Source organism: Delphinapterus leucas, chromosome 1 (genome assembly GCF_059928025.1).
Source record: "Delphinapterus leucas isolate spDelLeu-1000000601 "Yukka" chromosome 1, BTC_Dleu_Yukka2, whole genome shotgun sequence".
Lineage (NCBI taxonomy): Eukaryota > Metazoa > Chordata > Mammalia > Artiodactyla > Monodontidae > Delphinapterus > Delphinapterus leucas.
The window spans coordinates 122,433,807-122,457,302 of NC_143129.1; the positions used below are offsets into that span (position 1 = coordinate 122,433,807).

The window sequence follows — 23,496 nt, forward strand, 5'->3', positions numbered from 1 at the left end:
GCTATTTGGGGTCTTTTGTGTTTCCATACAAATTGTGAAATTTTTTGTTCTAGTTCTGTGAAAAATGCCACTGGTCGTTTGATAGGGATTGCATTGAGTCTCCAGACTGCTTTGAGTAGCATAGTCATTTCCACAATGTTGATTCTTCCAATCCAAGAACACGGTATATCACTCCATCTGTTTGTATCATCTTTAATTTCTTTCATCACTGTCTTATAGTTTTCTGCATACTGTTCTTTTGTCTCCTTAGGTAGGTTTATTGCTAGGTATTTTACTCTTTTTGTTGCAATGGCAAATGGGAGTGTTTTCTTAATTTCTCTTTCAGATTTTTCATCATTAGTGTATAGGAATGCATAAGATTTCTGTGCATTAATTGTGTATCCTGCTACTTTACCAAATTCATTGATTAGCTCTAGTAGTTTTCTGGTAGCGTCTTTAGGATTCTCTATGTATAGTATCATGTCATCTTCAAACACTGACAGCTTTAATTCTTTTGCAATTTGAATTCCTTTTATTTCTTTTTCTTTTCTGATTGCTGTGGCTAAAACTTCCAAAACTATGTTGAATAATAGTGGTGAGAGTGGGCAAACTTGTCTTGTTCTTGATTTTAGAGGAAATGGTTTCAGGTTTTCACCACTGAGAACAATGTTGGCTGTGGGTTTCTCACATATGGTCTTTATTATGTTGAGGTAAGTTCCCTCTATGTCTACTTTCTGGAGGGTTTTTATCATAAATGGCTGTTGAATTTTGTTGAAAGCTTTTTCTGCATCTATTGAGATGATAATAGGGTTTTTATCCTTCAGTTTTTTAATATGGTATATCACATTGATTGATTTGGGTATATTGAAGAATCCTTGCATTCCTGGGATACACCCCACTTGATCATGGTGTTATTATCCTTTTAATGTGCTGTTGGACTCTGTTTGCTAGTATTTTGTTGAGGATTTTTGCATCTATGTTCATCAGTGATATTGGCCTGTAGTTTTCTTTCTTTGTGACATATTTGTCTGGTTTTGGTATCAGCGTGATGGTGGCCTTGTAGAATGAGTTTGGGAGTGTTCCTCCCTCTGCTATATTTTGGAAGAGTTTGAGAAAGATAGGTGTTAGCTCTTCTCTAAATATTTGAAAGGATTCACCTGTGAAGCCATCTGGTCCTGGCCTTTTGTATGTTGGAAGATTTTTAATCACAGTTTCAATTTCAGTGCTTGTGACTGGTCTGTTTATGTTTTCTATTTCTTCCTGGTTCAGTCTCAGAGGTTGTGCTTTTCTAAAAATTTGTCCATTTCTTCCAGGTTGCCCATTTTATTGGCATATAGTTGCTTGTAGTAATCCCTCATGATTCTTTGTATTTCAGCAGTGTCAGTTGTTACTTCTCCTTTTTTATTTCTAATTCTGTCGATTTGAGTCTTCTCCCTTTTTTTCTTGATGAGTCTGGCTAATGGTTTATCAATTTTGTTTATCTTCTCAAAGAACCAGCTTTTAGCTTTACTGATCTTTGATATTGTTTCCCTCATTTCTTTTTCATTTACTTCTGATCTTTATGATTCCTTTCCTTCTGCTAACTTTGGGGTATTTTTGTTCTTCTTTCTCTAATTGCTTTAGGTGTAAGGTTAGGTTGTTTATTTGAGATATTTCTTGAGGTAGGATTGTATTGCTATAAACTTCCCTTTTAGAACTGCTTTTGTTACATCCCATAGGTTTTGGGTCATTGTGTTTTCATTGTAATTTTTTCAGGTATTTTTTTATTTCCTCTTTGATATCTTCAGTGACCTTTTGGTTATTTAGTAGCATACTGTTAGCCTCCATGTGCTTGTATTTTCTACAGTTTTTTCCTGTAATTGATATCTAGTCTCATAGCGTTGTGTTCAGAAAAGATACTTGATACTATTTCAATTTTCTTAAATTTATCAAGGATTGATTTGTGACCTAAGATATGATCTATCCTGGAGAATGTTCCATGAGTCCTTGAGAAGAAAGTGTATTCTGTTGTTTTTGGATGGAATGTCCTACAAATATCAATTAAGTCCATCTTCTTTAATGTGTCATTTAAAGCTTGTGTTTCCTTATTTATTTTCCTTTTGGATAATCTGTCCATTGGTGAAAGTGGGGTGTTAAAGTACCCTACTATGATTATGTTACTGTCAATTTCCCGTTTTATGGCTGTTAGCATTCGTCTTATGTATTCAGGTGCTCCTATGTTGGGTACATAAATATTTACAACTATTATATCTTCTTCTTGGATTGATCCCTTGATCATTATGTAGTGTCCTTCTTTGTCTCTTGTAATAGTCTTTGTTTTAAAGTCTATTTTGTCTGATATGAGAATTGCTACTCCAGCTTTCTTTTGATTTCCATTTGCATGGAATATTTTTTCCATCCCCTCACTTTCAGTCTGTATGTGTCCCTGGGTCTGAAGTGGATCTCTTACATATATATAGACAGCATACATATAGACAGCATATAGACAGCATACATATAGACAGCATATATACGGGTCTTGTTTTTGTATCCCTCAGCCAGTCTATATCTTTTGGCTGGAGCATTTAATCAATTCACATTTAAGGTAATTATCAATATGTATGTTCCCATTACCCTTTTGTTCATTGTTTTGAGTTTGTTTTTGTAGGTCATTTCCTTTTCTTGTGTTTCCTGCCTAGAGAAGTCTCTTTAGCATTTGTTGTACAGCTGGTTTCTTGGTGCTGAATTCTCTTAGCTTTTGCTTCTCTGTAAAGGTTTTAATTTCTCCGTTGAATCTGAATGAGATCCTTGCTGGGTAGAGTAATCTTGGGTGTAGGTTTTTCCCTTTCATCACTTTAAATATGTCTTGCTACTTCCTTCTGGCTTGCAGAGTTTCTGCTGAAAGATCAACTGTTAACCTTATGGGAACTCCCTTGTATGTTATTTGCTGCTTTTCCCTTGCTGCTTTTAATATTTTTCTTTGTATTTAATTTTTGATAGTTTGATTAATATGTGTCTTGGCGTGTTTCTCCTTGGATTTATTCTGTATGGGACTCTCTGAACTTCCTGGACTTGATTGACTATTTCCTTTCCCATGTTAGGGAAGTTTTCAACTATGATCTCTACAAATATTTTCTCAGATCCTTTCTTTTCCTCTTCTTCTTCTGGGACCCCTATAATTCGAATGTTGGTGCATTTAATGTTTTCCCACAAGTCTCTGAGACTGTCCTCAATTCTTTTCATTCTTTTTTCTTTATTCTGCTCTGCAGTAGTTATTTCCACTATTTTATCTTCCAGGTCGCTTATCCATTCTTCTGCCACAGTTATTCTGTTACTGATTCCTTCTAGTGAATTTTTAATTTCATTTATTGTGTTGTTCATCACTGTTTGCTTGCTCTTTAGTTCTTCTAAGTCCTTGTTAAACGTTTCTTGTATTTTCTCCATTCTATTTCCAAGATTTTGGATCATCTTTACTATCATTACTCTGAATTCTTTTTCAGGTAGACTGCCTATTTCCTCTTCATTTGTTTGGTTTGGTGGGTTTTTTACCTTGCTCCTTCATCTGCTGCATATTTCTCTCTCTTCTCATTTTGCTTAACTTACTGTGTTTGAGGTCTCCTTTTCACAGGCTGCATGTTCGTAGTTCTCATTATTTTTGCTGTCTGCCCCCAGTGGGTAAGGTTGGTTCAGTGGCTTGTGTAGGCTTCCTGATGGAGGCACTGGTGCCCATATTCTGGTGGGTGGGGCTGGATCTTGTCTTTCTTTTGGGCAGGGTTGCATCCAGTTTTGGGTGTCTTGACTTAGTATGATTTTAGGTAGCCTCTCTGCCAATGGGTGGGGTTGTGTTTCTGTCTTGCTAGTTGTTTGGCATGGGGCATCCAGCACTGGAGCTTGCTGGCCGTTGGTGGAATTAGGTCTTAGTGTTGAGAAGGAGATCTCTGGGAGAGCTCTCGCCGACTGATATTACGTGAGGCCGGAAGGGTTCTGGTGGTCCAATGTCCTCAACTCGGCTCTCCCACCTCACAAGCTCAGGCCTGACACCAGGCCAGAGCACCAAAACCCTGTCAGCCACATGGCTCAGAAGAAAAGGGAGAAATAAAGAAAGAAAATAAAATAATTAAAATTTAAAAATTAAAATTAAAAAGTAATTAGAAAAAGAAGAGAGCAACCAAACAAATCCACCAATGATAACAAGTGCCAAAACCTATACTAAGATAAACATAAAAATCAGAAACAAGTCAGTCGCAGGCAGCAAACCCCAAGTCTACAGCTGCTCCCAAAGTCCACCGCTTCAGTCCTGGATTGATTCGTTGTCTATTCAGGTATTCCACAGATGCAGGGTACATCAAGTTGACTGTGGAGATTTAATCCGCTGCTCCTGATGCTGCACAGAGAAATTTCCCTTTCTCTTCTTTGTTCGCACAGCTCCTAGGGTTCAGCTTTGGTTTTGGCCCCACCTCTGCGTGTAGGTCGCCCTCAGGCTTCTGTTTCCACCCATACAGGACGGGGTTAAAGAAGCGGCTGATTAGGGGTCTCTGGTTCACTCAGGCCAGGGGGACGGAGGGGTACAGTAGCTATAATTGGAATGCAGGGCGAGCCTGTGGTGGCAGAGGCCACCATGATGTTGCAACAGCCTGAGGTGCACTGTGTGTTCTCCCAGGGAAGTTGTCCCTGGATCACGGGACCCTGGCAGTGGCAGGCTGCACAGGCTCCTGAGGCGGTGTGGATAGTGACCTGTATTTGCACACAGGCTTCTTGGTGGCGGCAGCAGCAGCCTTAGCGTTTCATGCCCGTCTCTGGGGTCCGCGCTGATAGCTGCGGCTCGCACGCATCTCTGGAGCTTGTTTAGGCAGTTCTCTGCCTTCTGTGGGCAGACAGGGAAGGAATCCCCTTCTCGCACACCCTGAAACAACGGTCTCTTGCCTCTTAGGCAGGTCCAGACTTTTTCCCAGACTCCCTTCCTGCTAGCTATGGCGCACTAGCCCCCTTCAGCCTGTGTTCACACAGTCAACCCCAGTCCTCTCCCTGGGATCTGACCTCCAGAGCCCAAGCCTCAGCTCCCAGCCCCCACCTGCCCCAGTGTGTAAGCAGACAAGCCTCTCGGGCTGGTGAGTGCTGGTCAGCACTGATCCTCTGTGCAGGAATCTCTCTGCTTTGCCCTCCGCACCCCTGTTGCTGTGCTCTCCTCTGTGGCTCCGAATCTTACCCCCCACCCACCACCCCCCCGTCTCCACCAGTGAAGGGTCTTCCTAGTGTGTGGAAACCTTTCCTCCTTCACATCTCCCTCCCAGAGCTGCAGGTCCCATCCTTATTCTTTTGCCTCTGTTTTTTCTTTTTTCTTTTGCCCTACTCAGGTACGTGGGGAGTTTCTTGCCTTTTGGGAAGTCTGAAGTCTTCTGCCAGCATTCAGTAAGTGCTCTTGAGGAGTTGTTCCACATGTAGATGTATTTTTGATGTATTTTGGGGGAGGAAGATGATCTCCAAGTGTTACTCCTCTGCCATCTTGAAGGTTCCCCCCCCCCACCTCTGGGTCTCTTTATAAATTAGAAATCCTAAAATTCTGAAGTTGCTGGGATGATCTCCAAACTCCTAAGTTGGTATCATCAGAAAATAGTGTAGTTCCATATACAATTTACACAATGGCCTTAAATATTCATGAAGAAACTTATATGACACAACTTTCCTTTAAGTTAGGTCAATCCCATCTAGAGTCTTACAGGACTCAAAATCTTCCAGAAACCATTTTCCCCATTGGGTAACATTCCAAGGAAAGCCACGTTGGCTGGCATTGGGTTGGTTGTGAAATAGTTCACAACTTTACAACCAAATGAAGCACGATCCCCTTCAGGGTTACTTCTACATAAACCCATTTGAATTGTTTTCCATTTTCAAATGGTAAATACATCCCAATCCTTTTTTGAGGATAGTGTTTTGGGTTTTAGTCATTTTATTGCCATATTACTTTTTAAGTTTTCTAACAAAAACATATTAACTCGAATATAACGTGATATCAATGTAATTTGCATTAAGACAACATTTCTGAAAGCTAAGAAATGCTTGGAATACAAACAAGTAAATATATTCATTTGTCTGTTGAATCAGTGTCATATTTGTGAGTCATATTTCATGCTAATCAGATCTGAATAATGAGAGAAATTCCTAAATCAACAATGGTTCATATTCTCAAAATAACTACTTTCCTTAAACTTTACCTCCCTAGGTGACTAATCACGTTGCTAATCATGTATAATAATAATGATTTTTATGCCATTGGAGGAATTTGATTAATTAACTTTATAAAGGGATTACTAGTTAATTTACAAGGAATTTGTGAGGAATCTTTAGTGCTCTGAATTTGTCAGAGTGAAAGAAAATTGATCTTTAAAGAACTTTATTGGGCTTCCCTGGTGTCGCAGTGGTTAAGAATCTGCCTGCCAATGCAGGGCACACGGGTTCGAGTCCTGGTCCAGGAAGATCCCACATGCCGTGAAGCAACTAAGTCCATGTGCCACAACTACTGAGTCTGCGCTCTAGAGCCCACGAGCCACAACTATTGAAGCCCGCGTGCCACAACTACTGAAGCCTGCACGCCTAGAGCCTGTGCCCAGCAACGAGAGAAGCCATCACAATGAGAAGCCTGTGCACCGCAATGAAGAGTAACCCCCCCACTCGCCACAACTAGAAAAAACCTGCGCGCAGCAACGAAGACCCAACACAGCCAAAAATTTAATTAAATAAATCTATAAAAGAAGAACTCTCTTAATTCATTTATAATTACTTGTACCATTGCCCAGCACTCTTCCCTGTATATCTGTATATTTTAATAACAAAAGATTTATTATTAAATATGATTTATTTAATTATGCCCTATTTATACTTAAGTAGCTATAAGACCTATGCCCAAAATTAAGTTCTAAAGTTAAGCACTGCTTTAAGTTCTCACCTTTGAAAAGTATGATTCTCCTAAAGCTCAAGATCCAGCAACTGATACCCTAGTTCCTGAATCTTATAATATTTATACAGTATACAATTTTAAAACTTCTCAATTGAATAGAGATATTTCATATTACTTTCCTAACAAATACTACCTGAGTTTAAGAGCACTACCATCTCTGAATCCCCTTTACTCTCATTTGCAAGTTCATTTGCATAACTGCCACAGGCACACATCATTTATGCAAATCTCTTTATTTTTCCAAATACAAACAGGTTGTGAGAAACATTTTAAAACACTTGCTTTCTGTAGGATCATCTCAGCTTTAACTTCGTGTCTCGTGTAGCAAGGATCTATTATATGCAAATTTTATATTTCTCTTAAAGGAGCAAGAGTATCACTTTTTTCAATTACAGACATCATCTGCACAGCCAACATAAACATTTTATTTTTAAAGTTCAGAGAGGCTAGAAAAACTTAAGGAGAAACTCTGTAAGGAAAAAGGAAAATGAGTAGAAGTAGAAAAGGAAGAATGAGTTTTAAATACTTCTAGCTAATGTAAAGTAAAATACTTTCCCTGGTAGCAAGTAAATAAAATAGTCCCAGTCTTTGACTTTAAAAAATTTATTAAGTACCTGATACAAATTCACCCATGCCCACACACACAGATGCATGCAGGCACACACCCCACCACCAGCATGCTCATTCACTCTTTCCCCATCCAGCATCCACCTGCCCTTCTTAAGGGAACATTTATCATTTGCTTCTACACTGGAGGGACCAGGCCCTGCACAATCTCAGCCCTTGTATTTCAGAGTCACTCTCTGTTGCATAGGTAGAGCATTTGACCCAGACCTAACCACCTCCCTGGCCTCTGTGACTAATTCACTTGAGACAATCAGAGACGATCCTGAGCATTTTGTTTGAATGACTTGGAAAAGGCCCTCCCTCTCTCCCACTGTGCTTGCCACCAAGAAGATGTAGAGGGTGGAGCCATGGCTGTCATTTGGGCTCTATGAGGGAGGGCCTGAAGCTGCCAGGGGATACCATGGGGATCTGAAATGAAGCCAGAATTGAGAGAAGAGAAACCACATCCTGATGACAGCATGAGAATTCCAGTTCTAACCATTTTTGAAGCCAAGATCTACCTCTGGAATTTTCAGCTATAAGAACCAGAACATTTCCCTGGCTTAACATTCCCTTAAGCCAGTTGGAATTAGATTTGTTGAGTTTTGTTTTGTTTCATTTGTTATTTGCAATTGATAGAGTCTTAACTGAGAGATCAAGATACTGACATCCTAATGATGACATAAGAAATACACAGAGGGCTTCCCTGGTGGCACAGTGGTTAAGAATCCGCCTGCTAATGCAGGGGACATGGGTTCGAGCCCTGGTCCGGGAAGATCCCACATGCTGTGGAGCAACTAAGCCCATGCGCCACAACTACTGAGCCTGTGCTCTAGAGCCCGTGAACCACAACTACTGAAGCCCGCATGCCTAGAGCCCATGCTCCACAACAAGAGAAGCCACCGCAATGAGACACCTGCACACTGCAAGGAAGAGTAGCCCTGCTCACTGCAACTAGAGAAAGCCCGTATGCAGCAACGAAGACCCATCGCAGCCAAAAATAAAATAAATAAAATTTTTAAAAAATAAAATAAAGAAATACACAGAAATTCAACTGCTCAAATGCCCTTGTTCGTCACATGCCAAGTGTGTCTGCTTTCTTCATATTTGATTCATTGTTCACAAGGTTTCAGTAATCTTATTAAATGGGGCACAACTTTAATACTGTAACAAATACACAATTTGTCCATTAAATCTGATGTATTAAATACTTTCCATATGTATCATTTACAAAATTTTTTCATATATATTTTAATATATGTATATATTATGAAATCATCACCAGAGTAAGTCTAGTTAACATCTATCATCATATATATTTTTTAAATCCATAAAACTGCTTATGTAGGAAATATTATTTATAGGTTAAAAACTGAAGTTTAAAACAGCCTCTACAACTCAATACCAAAAAAACAAACAACCCAATCAAAAACTGGGCAGAAAACCTAAATAGGCATTTCTCCAAAGAAGACATACAGATGGTCAACAGGCACATGAAGAGATGCTCAACATCACTAATTATTAGAGAAATGCAAATCAAAATTACAATGAGTTATCACCTCACATCAGTCAGAATGGCCATCAAAAAAGTCTACAAATAATAGGGGACTTCCCTGGAAGTCCAGTGGTTAAGACTCTGTGCTCCCAGTGCAAGGGGCATGGTTTCAATCCCTGGTCAGAAAACTAAGATTCCGCATGCTGCACAGCACAGCCAAAAAAAAAGTCTACAAATAATAAGTGCTGGAGAGGGTGTGGAGAAAAAGGAACACTCCTACATTGTTGGTGGGAATGTAAATTGGTGCAGCCACTTGGAAAACAGTATGGAGGTTCCTTAAAAAACTAAATATAGAGCTACCATATGATCCTGCAATCCCACTACTGGGCATACACTGGAAAAGCTGAACAATCTAATTCAAAAAGATACATGCACAGCAATGTTCGTAGCAGCACTATTTACAATAGCCAAGACACGGAAGCAATGTAAGTGTCCATTGGCAGATGAATGGATAAAGAAGATGTGATAGATATAGATATATTACTACTCAGCCATAAAAAAAGAATGAAATATTGCCATTTGCAACAACATGGGTGGAAGTAAGATAAAGAAAAATATGATATCACTTATATGTAGAATCTAAAAAATAATACAAATGAACTAATTTACAGAACAGAAACAGACTCACAGACATGGAAAACAAACTTACAGTTACCAAAGGGAAAAAGGGGGGGAGGGATAAAGTAGGAGTTTGGGATTAATAGATACACACTACTATACATAAAATAGATAAACAACAAGGATTTACTATATAGCACAGGAACTATATTTAATATCTTATAATAACTTATAATGGAAAAGAATCTAAGAAAAAAAAATATATATATATATAACTGAATCACTTTGCTGTACACCTGAAACTAACACAATATTGTAAATCAACTATACTTCAATTTTAAAAAATAGATAAAATGAACATTTTCCCAAAAAAAAAAAAAACCCTGAAGTTTAGGAAAGTTGACTTGGCTTTGAGGCCTCACAACTAATAAGGGGTAAGGGCCAGGTGTTCTTTTCATTTTTATTTATCTTTATTTTCATTATGCTTTTCATCACTACATAGATACTGTTTATCTTGAAAAATATAAGTGACAATACATGCAAGCAAGACACAAATAAGCATTAAGTTCCATCAAATTAAGACATAAGAATTTTTAAAATAGTATGATCTTACCTAAATCGATATCTCGAATTCCCATGTACAATTCAAGAAGATCATCAACCTTTCCAATCGCCTTTGTTTTGGTTTCAGAGGGCTTTATCAAAGAAAAGAGAAATAAAATCATATTTTTATGTATAATCTCTTAAATGTCAAGCCATACATAGGGGGAAATCTGATGTGGAGCCAGTTCCTGGTTGTGTACTTCAGCTAATTTGAATGGAAATATATCTAGAATGTGCACTGCAACTCAATACAAATGAATATAGTAAATATTTTTGGTGTTTGTGTTAAGTATTATAGATTCAAAGAAGAAAACAAGAACAGTCTCCAAGCAGCTAGCAGTCTAGAAGGGAGACAGATGTGAAAAGAAATAGCTATTTAACAATAATAAGGACAATTTCTAAAGGATGTCAAAGAGGCATCACAGGGGAAGTAAATTTAAATCTCTAAGTGTCCAGGAAGACTTCAGAAAGGTGACTTAAGAACTGTGTTTCAAAATGAACTGGCGTCAGATAAGCAGGAGCAGGCACCAAAAGTAGAAGGCAATATATACACAAAGTCTATGTGAGGTTGCAGAGTCTGATAAAAGCGTACAGTGGGTTAAAGGACTGCAAGAAGTCCCATGTGATGGGAATCATAGCGCCAGATATGACTAGATCTTAAGGAGTCCTGTATGCCTTGAATAGGGCTTTGGTCTTTATCATGCAGGCCATATGCATTAACAGCTCACCCCAAGAGTAAAACACTCTGAACACATACCCCTATTATTTATTTTTTATTAATTTTATTGAACAGAAGTCCCCCCCCCTCACTGTGGTCTTGCTCTCCTCAGTTTCAGTTACCTCAGTCAATTGAGGTCCAAAAATATTATATGGCAAATTCCAGAAATAAACAGTTCACAAGTTTTACATTGTGTACCACTCTGAGTAGTATGATAAAATCTCACACCTCCTGCTCCATCCCAGAATTCCCAACCACAGACATCACCTGCTCCTGAGATCCAACCTTCACCATCATCACGGCCAGATGATCCAGGATCACCCAAGCAGATGACCCTCCTTCTGACTTAGAGTCAGAAGGTCAGTGGTAGCCTAACACTATGTCACAATGCCTATGTCATTTACCTCACTCCATCCCATCACACTGGCATTTTATCATGCCACATCATCACAAGAAGGGCGAGTACAGTAAAGTAAGACATTTGGAGAGATCACGTTCACACAACTTTTATTACTGTGTATTTTATAATAGTTCTATTTTACTATTAGTTATTATCATCTTTTACTGTGCCCAACTTATAAGTTAAACTTTATCATAGGTATGTATGTATAGGAAAAAACATAGTATATATAAGTTTCAGTACTATACACAGTTTCACACATCCACTGGGGGTTTTGGAAAGTGTCCACTGTGGATAAGAGGGGACTACTGTATGCAATTTTTATCAATTACACACATGTGCTACCACATTGATGTATTGAGTATGTTATAAAAATAGAAATTTTATAAGATGGTGAAATAATATTTTTAAATAATTGTTTTATGTATTAATGGTACCAAAATATTTTTGTTCTTCCTACAAGTTTCTGTGAAAAACATGATTGGACATATTTTATTATTCTTTTAAAATCTTGGTTTAATATTTGGTGAAGTCTGGTTCTGTTCAGTTTATTTCAATACTTGGTTTTAAATGGCTTCATAGCTGAAATAAAATTTGCCCAAAGATGTTAAACACTCAACTACGGGTACAAATGTTGAATTCAAGACTACACTGCAGGGCTTCCCTGGTGGTGCAGTGGTTGAGAGTCCGCCTGCCGATGCAGGGGACACGGGTTCGTGCACCGGTCCAGGAAGATCTCACAAGCCGCAGAGCGGCTGAGCCGGTGAGCCGTGGCCGCTGGGCCTGCGCGTCCGGAGCCTGTGCTCCGCGATGGGAGAGGCCCCAGTGGTGGGAGGCCCAGCGTACCACAAAAAAAAAACAATGGCCACCAAGATCTTACTATCCTAAATAGCTCTTGATCTCATCACCCCCTCTTCCATTCATGTTCTGATTGCCTGTGTTCAGTCCTGACTTTTTTTAATTGAGATATAATTGACATATAACATTATCTTAGTTTCAGGTATACAACATAAAGATTTGATATGCGTATATACTGTAAAATCATCACCACAGTAAGTCTAGTTAACATCCATAACCACACATAGTTATTTTTTCCTTGTGATGAGAACTTTTAAGATCTAGTCTCTTAGCAACTTTCAAATATATAATAGAGTATTATAAACTATAGTCACCATGCTGTGCAGTCTATCCTCAGGACTTGTTTATAAGTGGAAGTTTGTACCTTGACCCTCTTCACCCATTTCACCCACCCACCCCCAACCCGCTGCCTTTGGCAACAACCAATCTGCTCCATTTCTGTATGAGGTGGGGGATTTTGGGAGGGGGGGGAGGTGAGAGGAGTATATAACTGAGGTCATCCAATATTTGTCTTTCTCTGTCCGACTTATTTCACTTAGCTTAATACCCTCAAGGTCCATCCATGTTGTTACAAATGGCAGGATTTTCTTCTTTTTCATGGCTGAATAATACTCCCCTCATCTTTTCTTATTTGCAGAAGTCTCCTAATTGGTCTCCCTGCCTGAAATCTTCAGGCTCGGGACTTCCCTGATGGCACAGTGGTTAAGAATCCGCCTGCCAATGCAGGGGACACGGGCTCAAGCCCTGGTCCGGGAAGATCTCACATGTCGCAGAGCAACTAAGCCCGTGCACCACAACTACTGAGCCTGAGCCCTAGAGCCCACGCGCCACAACTACTGAAGCCCGTGCACCTAGAGCCTGTGCTCCACAGCAAGAGAAGCCACCACAGTGAGAAGCCTGCGCACCGCAATGAAAAGCAGCCCCTGCTCGCCGCAACTAGAGAAAGCCCGCGCACAGCAATGAAGACCCAATGCAGCCAAAAATAAAATTAAAATTAAAAAGAAAAATCTTCACACTCTCAAATCCACCCTGCTCAATATCCCATCCCCCAGAACCAAGGGGTTTTTCTAAAACACAAAACTGATTTGCTGTTCCCCTTGCAATTTTTAAATAGCACCCCCCGCTCCATTATCCACAGGTCCTTCACGCCCTGACCCAGGCCTCTACCTCCAGCCTCATCACCCCCCACCAGGTACTTGCAGCACACTCCAGTCCCGTGGAGATTTCCATTTCATGCCTAGAACACTCTTCTCCCCATCTTTGACCAACTCAACCATTTCTTCTGGAGGGAACTCTCCCTGATTTCCCTTTCCCAATCCCTGACTGCAGCTGATCAGCCAGCCCCTCCTTTATGACATTAACCTTGCCCTTCTGATTTGTAATAGCTTCTTTCCTGCCTCTCTCCTTTTAAAGGAAAAACAACGTCTTTATCCATCTTTGTATCACCAGCACCTGCACTGTACCTGTCTCAACAAACACATAGTGAATAAATTGTGAGGTATGCAGGTGGAGTATAGTTCCATTTTCAGAAATTGTGCTAGATAATGAGGGGCTGATTTGCTTCAAATCTGTAAATCCTTTGGTGTTTGAAATTAAATGGTAGGTCATTTGTATCAAATTTAATATTAGCACCAAACTAGTTTTTTTTTCCCCTTTATTACGAGCTATTTTAATTGCCCTATTTAATGAAGCAGGCTATGCAAATAGGAAGGGAGTTTTAGATGTTTTTCTTGGAATGAATCTTTCCCACCTCCTCAGGCAGATCTGCAGTTATTCTTTTTCATTCCAGCACCTTCTATATAGCAGCTGCTCATAAATAAACAGATATGTATTACCCATTTTAACTGTTAGAAGAGGGCGCTCCTCCTGAAGTGACATGGAGTTTTTCCTGCCGACCCCACTTCCTTTGCAAACAGTTTGAAGGTCTGTCCTTTTCTCCTCCACTTTAAAGCACACTTGGCATCCCCTAGCTCCTTCCCACTGTCCTTCCATCCTCTTACAGATTCCTTTCTTCCACTGAGGTTTGTTCATTTGTTCAACAATAAACATTTACTGGACTTCAGCAATATGTCTGGCAGTGTGCTGGGCATTGGAAAAGCAAAGACTCAGAACAACCAGATGTCACTGCCCTGGGTTTTTTCACAAATCTTGTCATATCTCACTTTCAAAATGCTTTCAGCTCTCCCAGGCCTCTCCATTGTCACTTGCCTCCAGATCAATCTTTTCATTCACCCAGGACCAAGGCACTCGACTCGGAGTCTTCCTCTAGATTCTCCAAAACAGACAACATCCTGGGTGACTCAAACATTCAAGAGGACAACCCTGGCCTCGTGGTTCCTTGAGGGTCTGCTCCGACAAACCACACCCGTGACTGACCCTGACATCGTCCCCCAAAAGCTCTGGATCCTATGAAAACAGCCTCCTAACCATTCATCTGTCTCACTCTCTTGCTCTTCAAACAGCTGGGAGCCCTAGGACGGTAGGTACACACAGACATGCCTTCCCCCCGACCCAGCCCCCCCACCCCACGCCAAGGAGCTCCGGAGCCTCAGAGGTCTGCCTGACCTCCCCAAAGGAGGGCTTCATCACCGCTGTCTTCCTGCTGTGAGCGGACCTGCCACTTGTAACTTTGAATCCTTACCACTGCCACCCTCTTCTTCCACCCTCCTTCCCTCCATGTGTCTCTTCTCCTCATGTTTTTCACTCAAATACTGACCTTTACATAGACACAGTCAATCAGCAAAACCCTTCCTCCAGTCAATCGTAAGTGAATCACTAATTCATTAAATTCAAAGATCTGAGCTCCTCTGAAGTGTCAGGCACTGTTCTAGGTGCTGGGGATACAGCTGTGAACAGGACATGTGAGAACAAGACATGGGACTGAAAGGAGACAAGGATATAAGTCCCACTGGGTTCAGTGCCTTAAAAAAAATGAAGGGCAAGGAAGATTGGGCAGGGGGCAGGGTGGCGGGACCTGCTATTATAGCAGCTGCTCAGAGGTTAAACAGTGTAGGATGTGGACAGAAACTCAAGGCGGCAAGGGAGTGATCAGTGCCCGTAAATGGGCAGCGCATCCAGCTAGAGGTAACAGCTCATACAAAGGTCCTGAGGCAGGGATGTATCTGGAGTGCTTGCGGACAGAGAGGAGACTCAAGTAGCTGAAGCAGAGGGAGCCAGGAGGAGAGGGGTGGAGATGAGAGCAGAGAAGAGACGCAGAGTCAGATCGTGTTGGTCACTCTGAGGACTTTAGCTTTTACTCCGAGTGACGTGGGAAGCCACTGGAGGGTTTTGAACAGATTGTTCCATCTCATTTGAGTTTCTAAAGGATAACTCTGGCTGCTGAGTAAGCAGAGGGAAAGAGGGCCTTTATTTCCAGCTCTGACAAACACGAGTGTCCATCCATTTCCAAGACATATAGGGATTACATGAACATAACATACCACTTCTTCCACAGTGGCAGGACCTTTTGATCTCAGGCGAAGTGTCTCCCTTCCAGTACCAATCCTTCCTGTTGATGACTTTCCAGCTTTTGACCTAGGCTCCATGTCTATAAACATACAATGGATGGGGAAACATACGTATATTAAGAATTCCAACCAGTTGCTATAAAAGCTAATGAGTTTCCATCACAAATTTCTGTACAGTTATTGAAGAGATTTGATAAAAGCTATGCCTTCTGATAAAATTTCCCAAAACAAAATAAATTCACCTGTCATCCATTATTCTCATATGAGAGCCTCTATGAGGTCTGCCTACAACAAGGAAAGGGAATACGTGAAATGTGCTGATCGGAAAGACTGGAAGTTATAAGGAATAAAAAATAAAAGTTGGTTTTATTGTAAGAGTAAAGAGGTATATGTGGCAGGAAAGCAGAGGTAGGTGTGTAGCTGGACTTCATTAAGGTCGTAAAGAAGGGAAGGAGTCATGTCTTGATAGAAGACAGAGATGGAGGCACTATTATTGGAGGACCTACCTTCTGCTGGATGCTTTCAATACAAAATCCCATTTAATTCTTGGGCCAACCTATGAGGCAAGTTAGAGCCGTCATTTTACAGAAAAGGAAACTGAACTCAGTAAGGATCAGAGCTGGTATTCAAATCCAGGCCTTGTGACCCCAAAGTCTCAACAACACTTCACCACCACACCTCTTGGAAGCACAAGGGATAAATTCAGAGGTAACAGACCTCAAGAGGCTGGGAACAGGTTCCAAGGAAGGAGTTTCCCTCGCAAGGCAGACGACAACAGAGAGTAAGAGTCCACGAGAAGCCACTCCTTCCCTATGCTGGTTTTCTACGTGTGTGTTTTGGTTTGGTTTTGGTTTTCCAGCATACCAAGAGTCACCCCCACTCCCAGTAACATAAATGAGTGGAAGGGTAGGGTGGGAACTGAGGATAACTCCCAGGACGTACCCTATCCAGGCCACTCCAGTAACTGACTGCTCTGTGAGAAGGTAGGCCCTGCACAGCCAGATCTTCTACTGGTTTGCAGAGAAGATGAACACTCAGTTTTGTGTCAACCTCCTGATTTTTAACTTTTGGCAACTAAATCAAACTTTTAAAAACGACATAATGTGCTCTGCAACAAGAGAAGCCACCACAATGAGAAGACTGCGTGCCGCAACGAAGAGTAGCCCCTGCTCGCCGCAACTAGAGAAAGCCCGGGCACAGCGAGGATGACCAAACACAGCCAAAATAAATTAATAATAAAGATAAAAACAACGTAATGGCAAAAATAAAAAATTTGTGGATCAGATTCTAATCATAGGCCACTGATTTATAACTTCTGCAGGTATCCCGAGTCCCCTTGACTGAGGACTCTGGCAGCAGTCTGGGGCACGGATGGAGGTCGATGTGAGGAGACGCAGCACCAAGCCTGGGAGATAAGTGAGCCCCAATGCAGAGTCACAGGGCAGGCCGTAGTGTACGAGCAGGCGGTGAGGTCCATACAAAGCTCTCAAAACATGGACATCAAGTGGCCTGCACAAACACATCCTTCCTTAGAATCTAGGATAATTCCCATCTTCAGCAAGTCCTGTTTCACTATTGGGGATCTATTCCAAGGTGACTAAGGATTTTACATGTTAATTTTAACCTGCATTTGAGGACAGAGCCACCAAAACATAAAACACATAAGTCTTCCTCTGAGAGTGAAATCATTCAAAATAATCATGCAATAAATAGGGTAGTTCCCCTAAGCCAAAACCTCTAAATGGTGGCTGACAGTGCTCATGTTGACCACGTTGACCAGAGAGATGCTCAGGAGACCAGAGCTGTGTCAGCACGTCTGCAGCATTTGCCTTGCCAGTCACACTGTGTCCCGTCCGAGGGAAGAACAGATTAACAGGAGATGCTCACTCAGCACAGGGTTTCCAAAAGAATGCCCAACGAAAAAGATGAGGCCAGTCTGTCACCAGCACTGTCCAGGATTCTATACTACCCAGTTTGGAGTCATGTACAGACCTACAGTGGTCAAGACAGCCTCACCTTAATGATGCTAACCTCCAAGATAAACAACCTTACACCCGCACTCCCCCTATCACACACTCTACCCACCGCGATTTCACCAAGCAACCTGCTCTGTATAATTTGTCTTCCAATATAAATTTTCTACAGGGTGGCAAATGAAGCACTCAGCTAACACATGTCTTTGGTTTACAACTACATATACATTTCTAACTGTAAAGTAATACACTGGCATTCTGACTTAACAATGAGTCTTTTGTAAGTTTGGTAAGCAAGACGTAACCCTGGAAAATTGCACAAGTTCTGGATACACTGAAGAAATTAAAGGTTCCTGGGATGTACGAAGCTGAGGACCCAGACTCTGGAACGTGGGAACTTCACGGAGGGAATGTCATCCAGGCTTGAGAAGTCGGCCAGCCGCCCTAGATGATGTCTGTGCTTACCTGGCTCTTACCTGCAATACCAGTAGCTAAAAGGGAAAATGAAATGTAGAACAGAAGTTTTTTTACTTGGTTTTTTTTTTAATTTTTAATTCATTTATATTTTTAATTCGTTAATTAATTTATTTTTGGCTGCGTTGGGTCTTCGTTGCTGCACACAGTCTTTCTCTAGTTGCGGTGTGCATGCTTCTCATCGTGGTGGCTTCTCTTGTTGTGGAGCACGGGCTCTAGGCACGCAGGCTTCAGTAGTTGTGGTGTGTGGGCTCTAGAGCACAGGCTCAGTAGTTGTGGTGCAGGGGCTTAGTTGCTCCGCGGCATGTGGGATCTTCCTGGACCAGAGCTCGAACCCGTGTCCCCTGCATTGGCAGGTGGATTCTTAACCACTGCGCCACCAGGGAAGCCCCTAGGCTTTACTTTTTTAAGCAGTTTTAAGTTCATAACAAATTGAGAAGACAGAGCTCTCCCATACACCTCTTGCCTCCACATATGCATCACCTCCCCCATGATCAATACCCCTCACCACAGGGCTACATTCGTTATAATCAATGAACCTACATGAACACATCATATCACATAAAGTTCATAGTTATGTTAGGGTTCACTCCTGGTGTTGTACATTCTGTGGGTTTGGAAGAATGAATAATGACATGTATCCACCATCAGAGTATCATTCAGAGTAGTTTCACTGCCCTAAAAATCCTCTGTGCTCTGCTTGTGCACCCCAGATTTTTTTTTTAATCATTACATGTTTGTCATCTTCTCCTCGAAAGTGTTATCTCAAAACTAACCACTTGGTGGCACCAAAACAAAAGTTAAAATTTCACTTCTGGCTTAGACCAGCCTCCAGAAAGGCAGTTCTTGTGGCTAAAGAAATAGAAGCCATGTTTCTCCACAATCCTGATTCAGGGAAGTAAATCAACCGGTTTATACATGAAAACAGGCAGGATGGCCCTGTTCAGCCTCAGAGGGAAAAAAATGTTTTGCTTTTTTAATGTTTGCAAAGGTTGCTAGTCTGGCCTACTTTTAGGGTGCTGGCCGGTCTAAGCTTGTCGAACCAACCAGGCCAAGCCCTACATCAGTCACTTCACTTCTCATGAACAGGTTTTCATGAGGCCTCTCTTGGGGCTGAATGATGAGAGGGATGCAGTTCACACAGGAGATGCTGGTAATCGGCCTGCAGCTCGAAGGATTCACTAGACTCAGGGCTCCCCTCCTGTGTCACTTAGGGCACAGGACACTCAGAGCTCAGGGGTACACAGCTGCTCCCACAGCTGAGTGGGATGTCACCAAGAAGCAGTCGCCTTAGTTCCAAACCCTTTTGTGGCAACTGTATCTGTTACTCTAATTACATAATTGAATTTAAAACTATGTGAGCTGATGAAATAAGTGTGAAACACGGAGTTATTATTGCTAGGAAAACTAGGTTAACTGCTTTGGAAAGACTCCATAAGGGCGAGTTGCAAAAAAAAAAAAAAAAAAGGTGTGGGCAAAATGATGCTAGGAGATTAGGAAAAATATCTTTAACCATCCAGCATTTCACATATCTGGCTTTTAGATATCAAACAGAAACCATAGATGTGCGTTCAGGTTCTGATTACTAAAGCAAGACTTCATAGAACTCCAATTTGTGTCCTCTACTCAAAGAGCTTTTTACATCTAAAGAGTTGTAAAAGAACGCATATTTATATGTTTTAAAATAAAATGTTTATATCCACTTGTGTCATTCTTTATGATACCATTTTAACTGGCATTTTCAATAAACAGACCAACCCCCAGCCCCTGCTGCAACATGAAGGTCAGGGGAGAGATGGGGAAATGGAGAAGACAGCAAGATGTCTGTCTCTAGTCCCACCCTGAGCCCCAGGGGAAGAAGAGCACTGACAGCGGCCAAGGCCCTATCTTCAGGTGGAACACATGCAAATGGTTTAGATCCCCAATGGACACAGGGTGACAGTGAGAAGGGTAGGCATTCTCCTGCTTCTGCGCAGAACAAGATCTTGTTCTGGTCCCACAAGGGCCTGAGTTGGCCTGGAGTACAATTCATAGCAGGGGCAGAGCCATGATTTCCACGAGAGGGGGGCACATATGGACACCTCTGTGCCCAGCAAGAGATAGGCTTCAGAATCAGAGAACTTGAGTTAAAACCCAGCTTCACCATTTACAAATTGTGAGAACTTAAGGAATAAGTTCTTATCTGTACAAGAACACTACTGAAACCAAGTGAGGCCCTGTGGGACTCCCAAGCACAGAGGCTCTTTTGTCCCGTTTCTTGTGGGCAAGGCTCCAGCCTCTATGACCTTCCCTGAGTTCCAAAGGGCAGATTCCACCAGTTGTTAATCAAGGGAGAAGCAGCCATGAAACCACCTGAGGCCAGATTAAAGGGACCAGAGAAGCTCATCAAGATTAGCCGACCACCTGAGCTGAGATTAAGGGCGTGCAGGCCCTGCTCAACCCTAATCTTGTCACAGACCCTCACCTTTGAACCACTGTTATAAAACCCTCATCAAATCCTCCCGGGTTGGGACACATAGTTTTTCAAGGCAGAAGCCCAGTGTGTCTCCCTTTGCCTGGCAAAGTAATAAAGCTATCCTTTTCTACTTCACCCAGAACTCTGTCTCCAAGATTTGATTCGGCACCCGTGTACAGAGAGGCCGATCTCTCGGTAACACTACCTATATAGGATGTTGTCTTAAGCATTCAAATGGCTGCCGTATGAAAGGTGCTTTGCCCCGTGGTCTGGCTCATACACAGAGAGCTGCTACTGCTGTTGGACTTGCTTCTGCTGACACGGTCCACACTGGACAGACAGCCATCTGCTCGTCCCATGCTCTCCCCAACAAAACCATTTGCACTGGTTTTCCCAGGATGAGAAACATGCAGAAGTCTCTCTTCAAATGTTCAGAAAACTATCACTTCAAATACAAAGGTCTCCTTTTTATCCTATCTTCTATAGAACTGTGATTTTTTTCCCCCTTCCATTTACAGGGGAGTAGAAACAACAGATGACCCATTACCTTACTCAGATTCGCCAAAGTGGCTGAGTTTAAGCCCAGCTCCTCGGGGGGGCGGGGGCACTCAGCAGTGGGGGCCCTCCAGTGTCCATCTCATTGCACCTCTGACCCCCATTCAAAACGTCCTGTTAGAGTTACATGACACCGTGTGGGCAAGAGGGCAGACACATCAACACTCCAACCTGGAAACTTAGAGTCCCCTCCCCTAACTACCCATGTAGGTGAACTAAGCTACTTCACCAAATTCACTAATCCATTTCTATAATTTCCACCTCTGGAGTTAGATAGCCTCAAAAATGGTGGCCAGGGCTTCCCTGGTGGCGCAGTGGTTGAGAGTCCGCCTGCCGATGCAGGGGACACGGGTTCGTGCCCCGGTCCGGGAAGATCCCCCATGCCGCAGAGCGGCTGGGCCCGTGAGCCATGGCCGCTGAGCCTGCGCGTCTGGAGCCTGTGCTCCGCAACGGGAGGGGCCACAACAGTGAGAGGCCCACGTAAAAAAAAAAATGGTGGCCATATGGCAACTCAGGCAGGACTTTGCAGGATGTGTATACCAATGACTTTCAGCACTGCAGGCCCAGAAATGCTTTCTTCCAGTGTTTCCAGAACTGACCTGAGTCTTAGGGATTGACTCACACTAACCAAATTCACAAGAACAGACGTCATACATCAATGTATTAATCATAGGGAGGGATGGTATCAAAGGTCCAAGTGGGCTCCCATGCTTCATTCTCATGAACCCAAAACCTCCTGGGGAAAATGTCCAAGCAGAGACCCAGCCATGAAGGTCTAAGACAGCAAGGCTACGTGGGAAAAGGGGAAGGGATCATGCTCCAGACCATGAGTTCCAAGACTCCAAAAGCAAGGAGTGGAGAGCTGATGTTTTAGAGTCCCTCCCAACTGGGTGACTCTCAGTTTACCACGCCTCTACCCCTCTTGGGAATAATTCACTTGAAACTTTCTTCCCATTGGGTACCTGAGAAGTTTAGTGTGCATGGATGATACCAGAGAAAAGGACTTGGGCACAAAGGATAACTCTCACAGTCCAAGGCTGCAAACAGGTAGTTCAGTGACATGTGGTCCACAGACATGTTTGTGAAGTGTGCAACGTTTTCAGATTTTTTAAATTAGTTGCCAACTTTTAAAAGTTGGGTGATTTCTCATCAAAATTCAAATTTTAAGTTTCTCTTGGAGGCTGACGCATGCCTACAAAACAGTAATAATAAGGGTCGACAACTTTACTTTGGGGTTTGCAGCTCTCTGCCCTCATTTTCAGACAATCTCTCAAGGTATAGAATTTCTCACTACATGTGGCTATAAAGCGTTATATGCTGTTTCATATACTAGTGTTATTCTTAGACTGCAGTCTTATTTCAAAGGAATAAATATACACACATACATCTACACTATAATTCATCTAGGGGCAAAAACATAGATCATCTGGGAAAATTAAAGGTAACTTTTTTAACTGATCATTTAATATGTCCCAGGTACTAGAAATTCTTGATAAGTTCTTTTATTTAATCTTCACAACACTATTACAAGGTAGGTATTACTCTAATTTTACAACTAAACTTACAGTTGAGGCTTGGAGAAGTAAGATGATTTCATCAAGGTCATAGACAACTGGTAAGTGGTAGAGCTGGGCTACCCCAGAGCCACTGCCTGATTTTATATTCTATTAAAGATTATGAGTTGCCATTGGTAACAGACATTAGTTGGCTGTCTTCTCAGTACCCAGTGGTCATGAGGATCACTGTGGTTCAGGGGAAGCTGATTGCTCCCAGCTTCAGGGATGGGACACACAAATGGGCCAAGCTAACTGATCCCCTTCATCACAGTGATTGTTTCAGAGGTGGACATGGGAACAAAGGTAAGTCAGAAAAAAATCTAAGGACTTTTGCTAGAAATTCTGAGGCAAGGACACTCTCTTTTTCTGTTCTATGTAAATAAGGAGGCACATGGTCCCAGCCATTGCTGATCACCATCTTGGGATACGTTAAGGATATATGGGTGATGAAGCTGATGCCTCAGGCAGCAGAGCAGAAAGGAAGGGCAAGAAACGGGGTCCTGATCACATTGTACGGGCCCTACATAGAGCTTTGCTAATGCCGGCATCACTCATGGACGGTTGATTTATAAGCTTCCCTTTTCTGCATTAGCCAGGGTCATAAGATTTTCCACTGTTTCCAAGTGAAAGATACCTCACAGATACAGAACTGTGTCTGAGCAATGAAGCAACCCTTCTAAAGAGACCTTCCAATGCTTGGACATACATAAATGACACTGTCCATAAACAGCTGGTGTGCTCACTTCCCTACCTCGACCCCCAACACTCCCTCCCTCCCTCCCTCCCTCCCTCTCTCTCTCTCTCC

At 42.1% G+C, this 23,496-nt stretch overlaps 1 protein-coding gene across 1 annotated transcript in view; it reads right to left on the bottom strand.

Moving 5' to 3' along the window:
- The window catches only part of GIPC2 (GIPC PDZ domain containing family member 2), a 90,760-nt gene that overhangs the window by 16,102 nt on the left and 51,162 nt on the right, over positions 1-23,496 (bottom strand). The window contains exons 4-5 of the mRNA XM_022581005.2: positions 15,652-15,758; positions 10,246-10,327 (exon numbers count right to left, since the gene is read on the bottom strand). Coding sequence (XP_022436713.1) covers positions 10,246-10,327; positions 15,652-15,758 — 189 coding nt within the window. The remainder of the gene's footprint in view (positions 1-10,245; positions 10,328-15,651; positions 15,759-23,496) is intronic.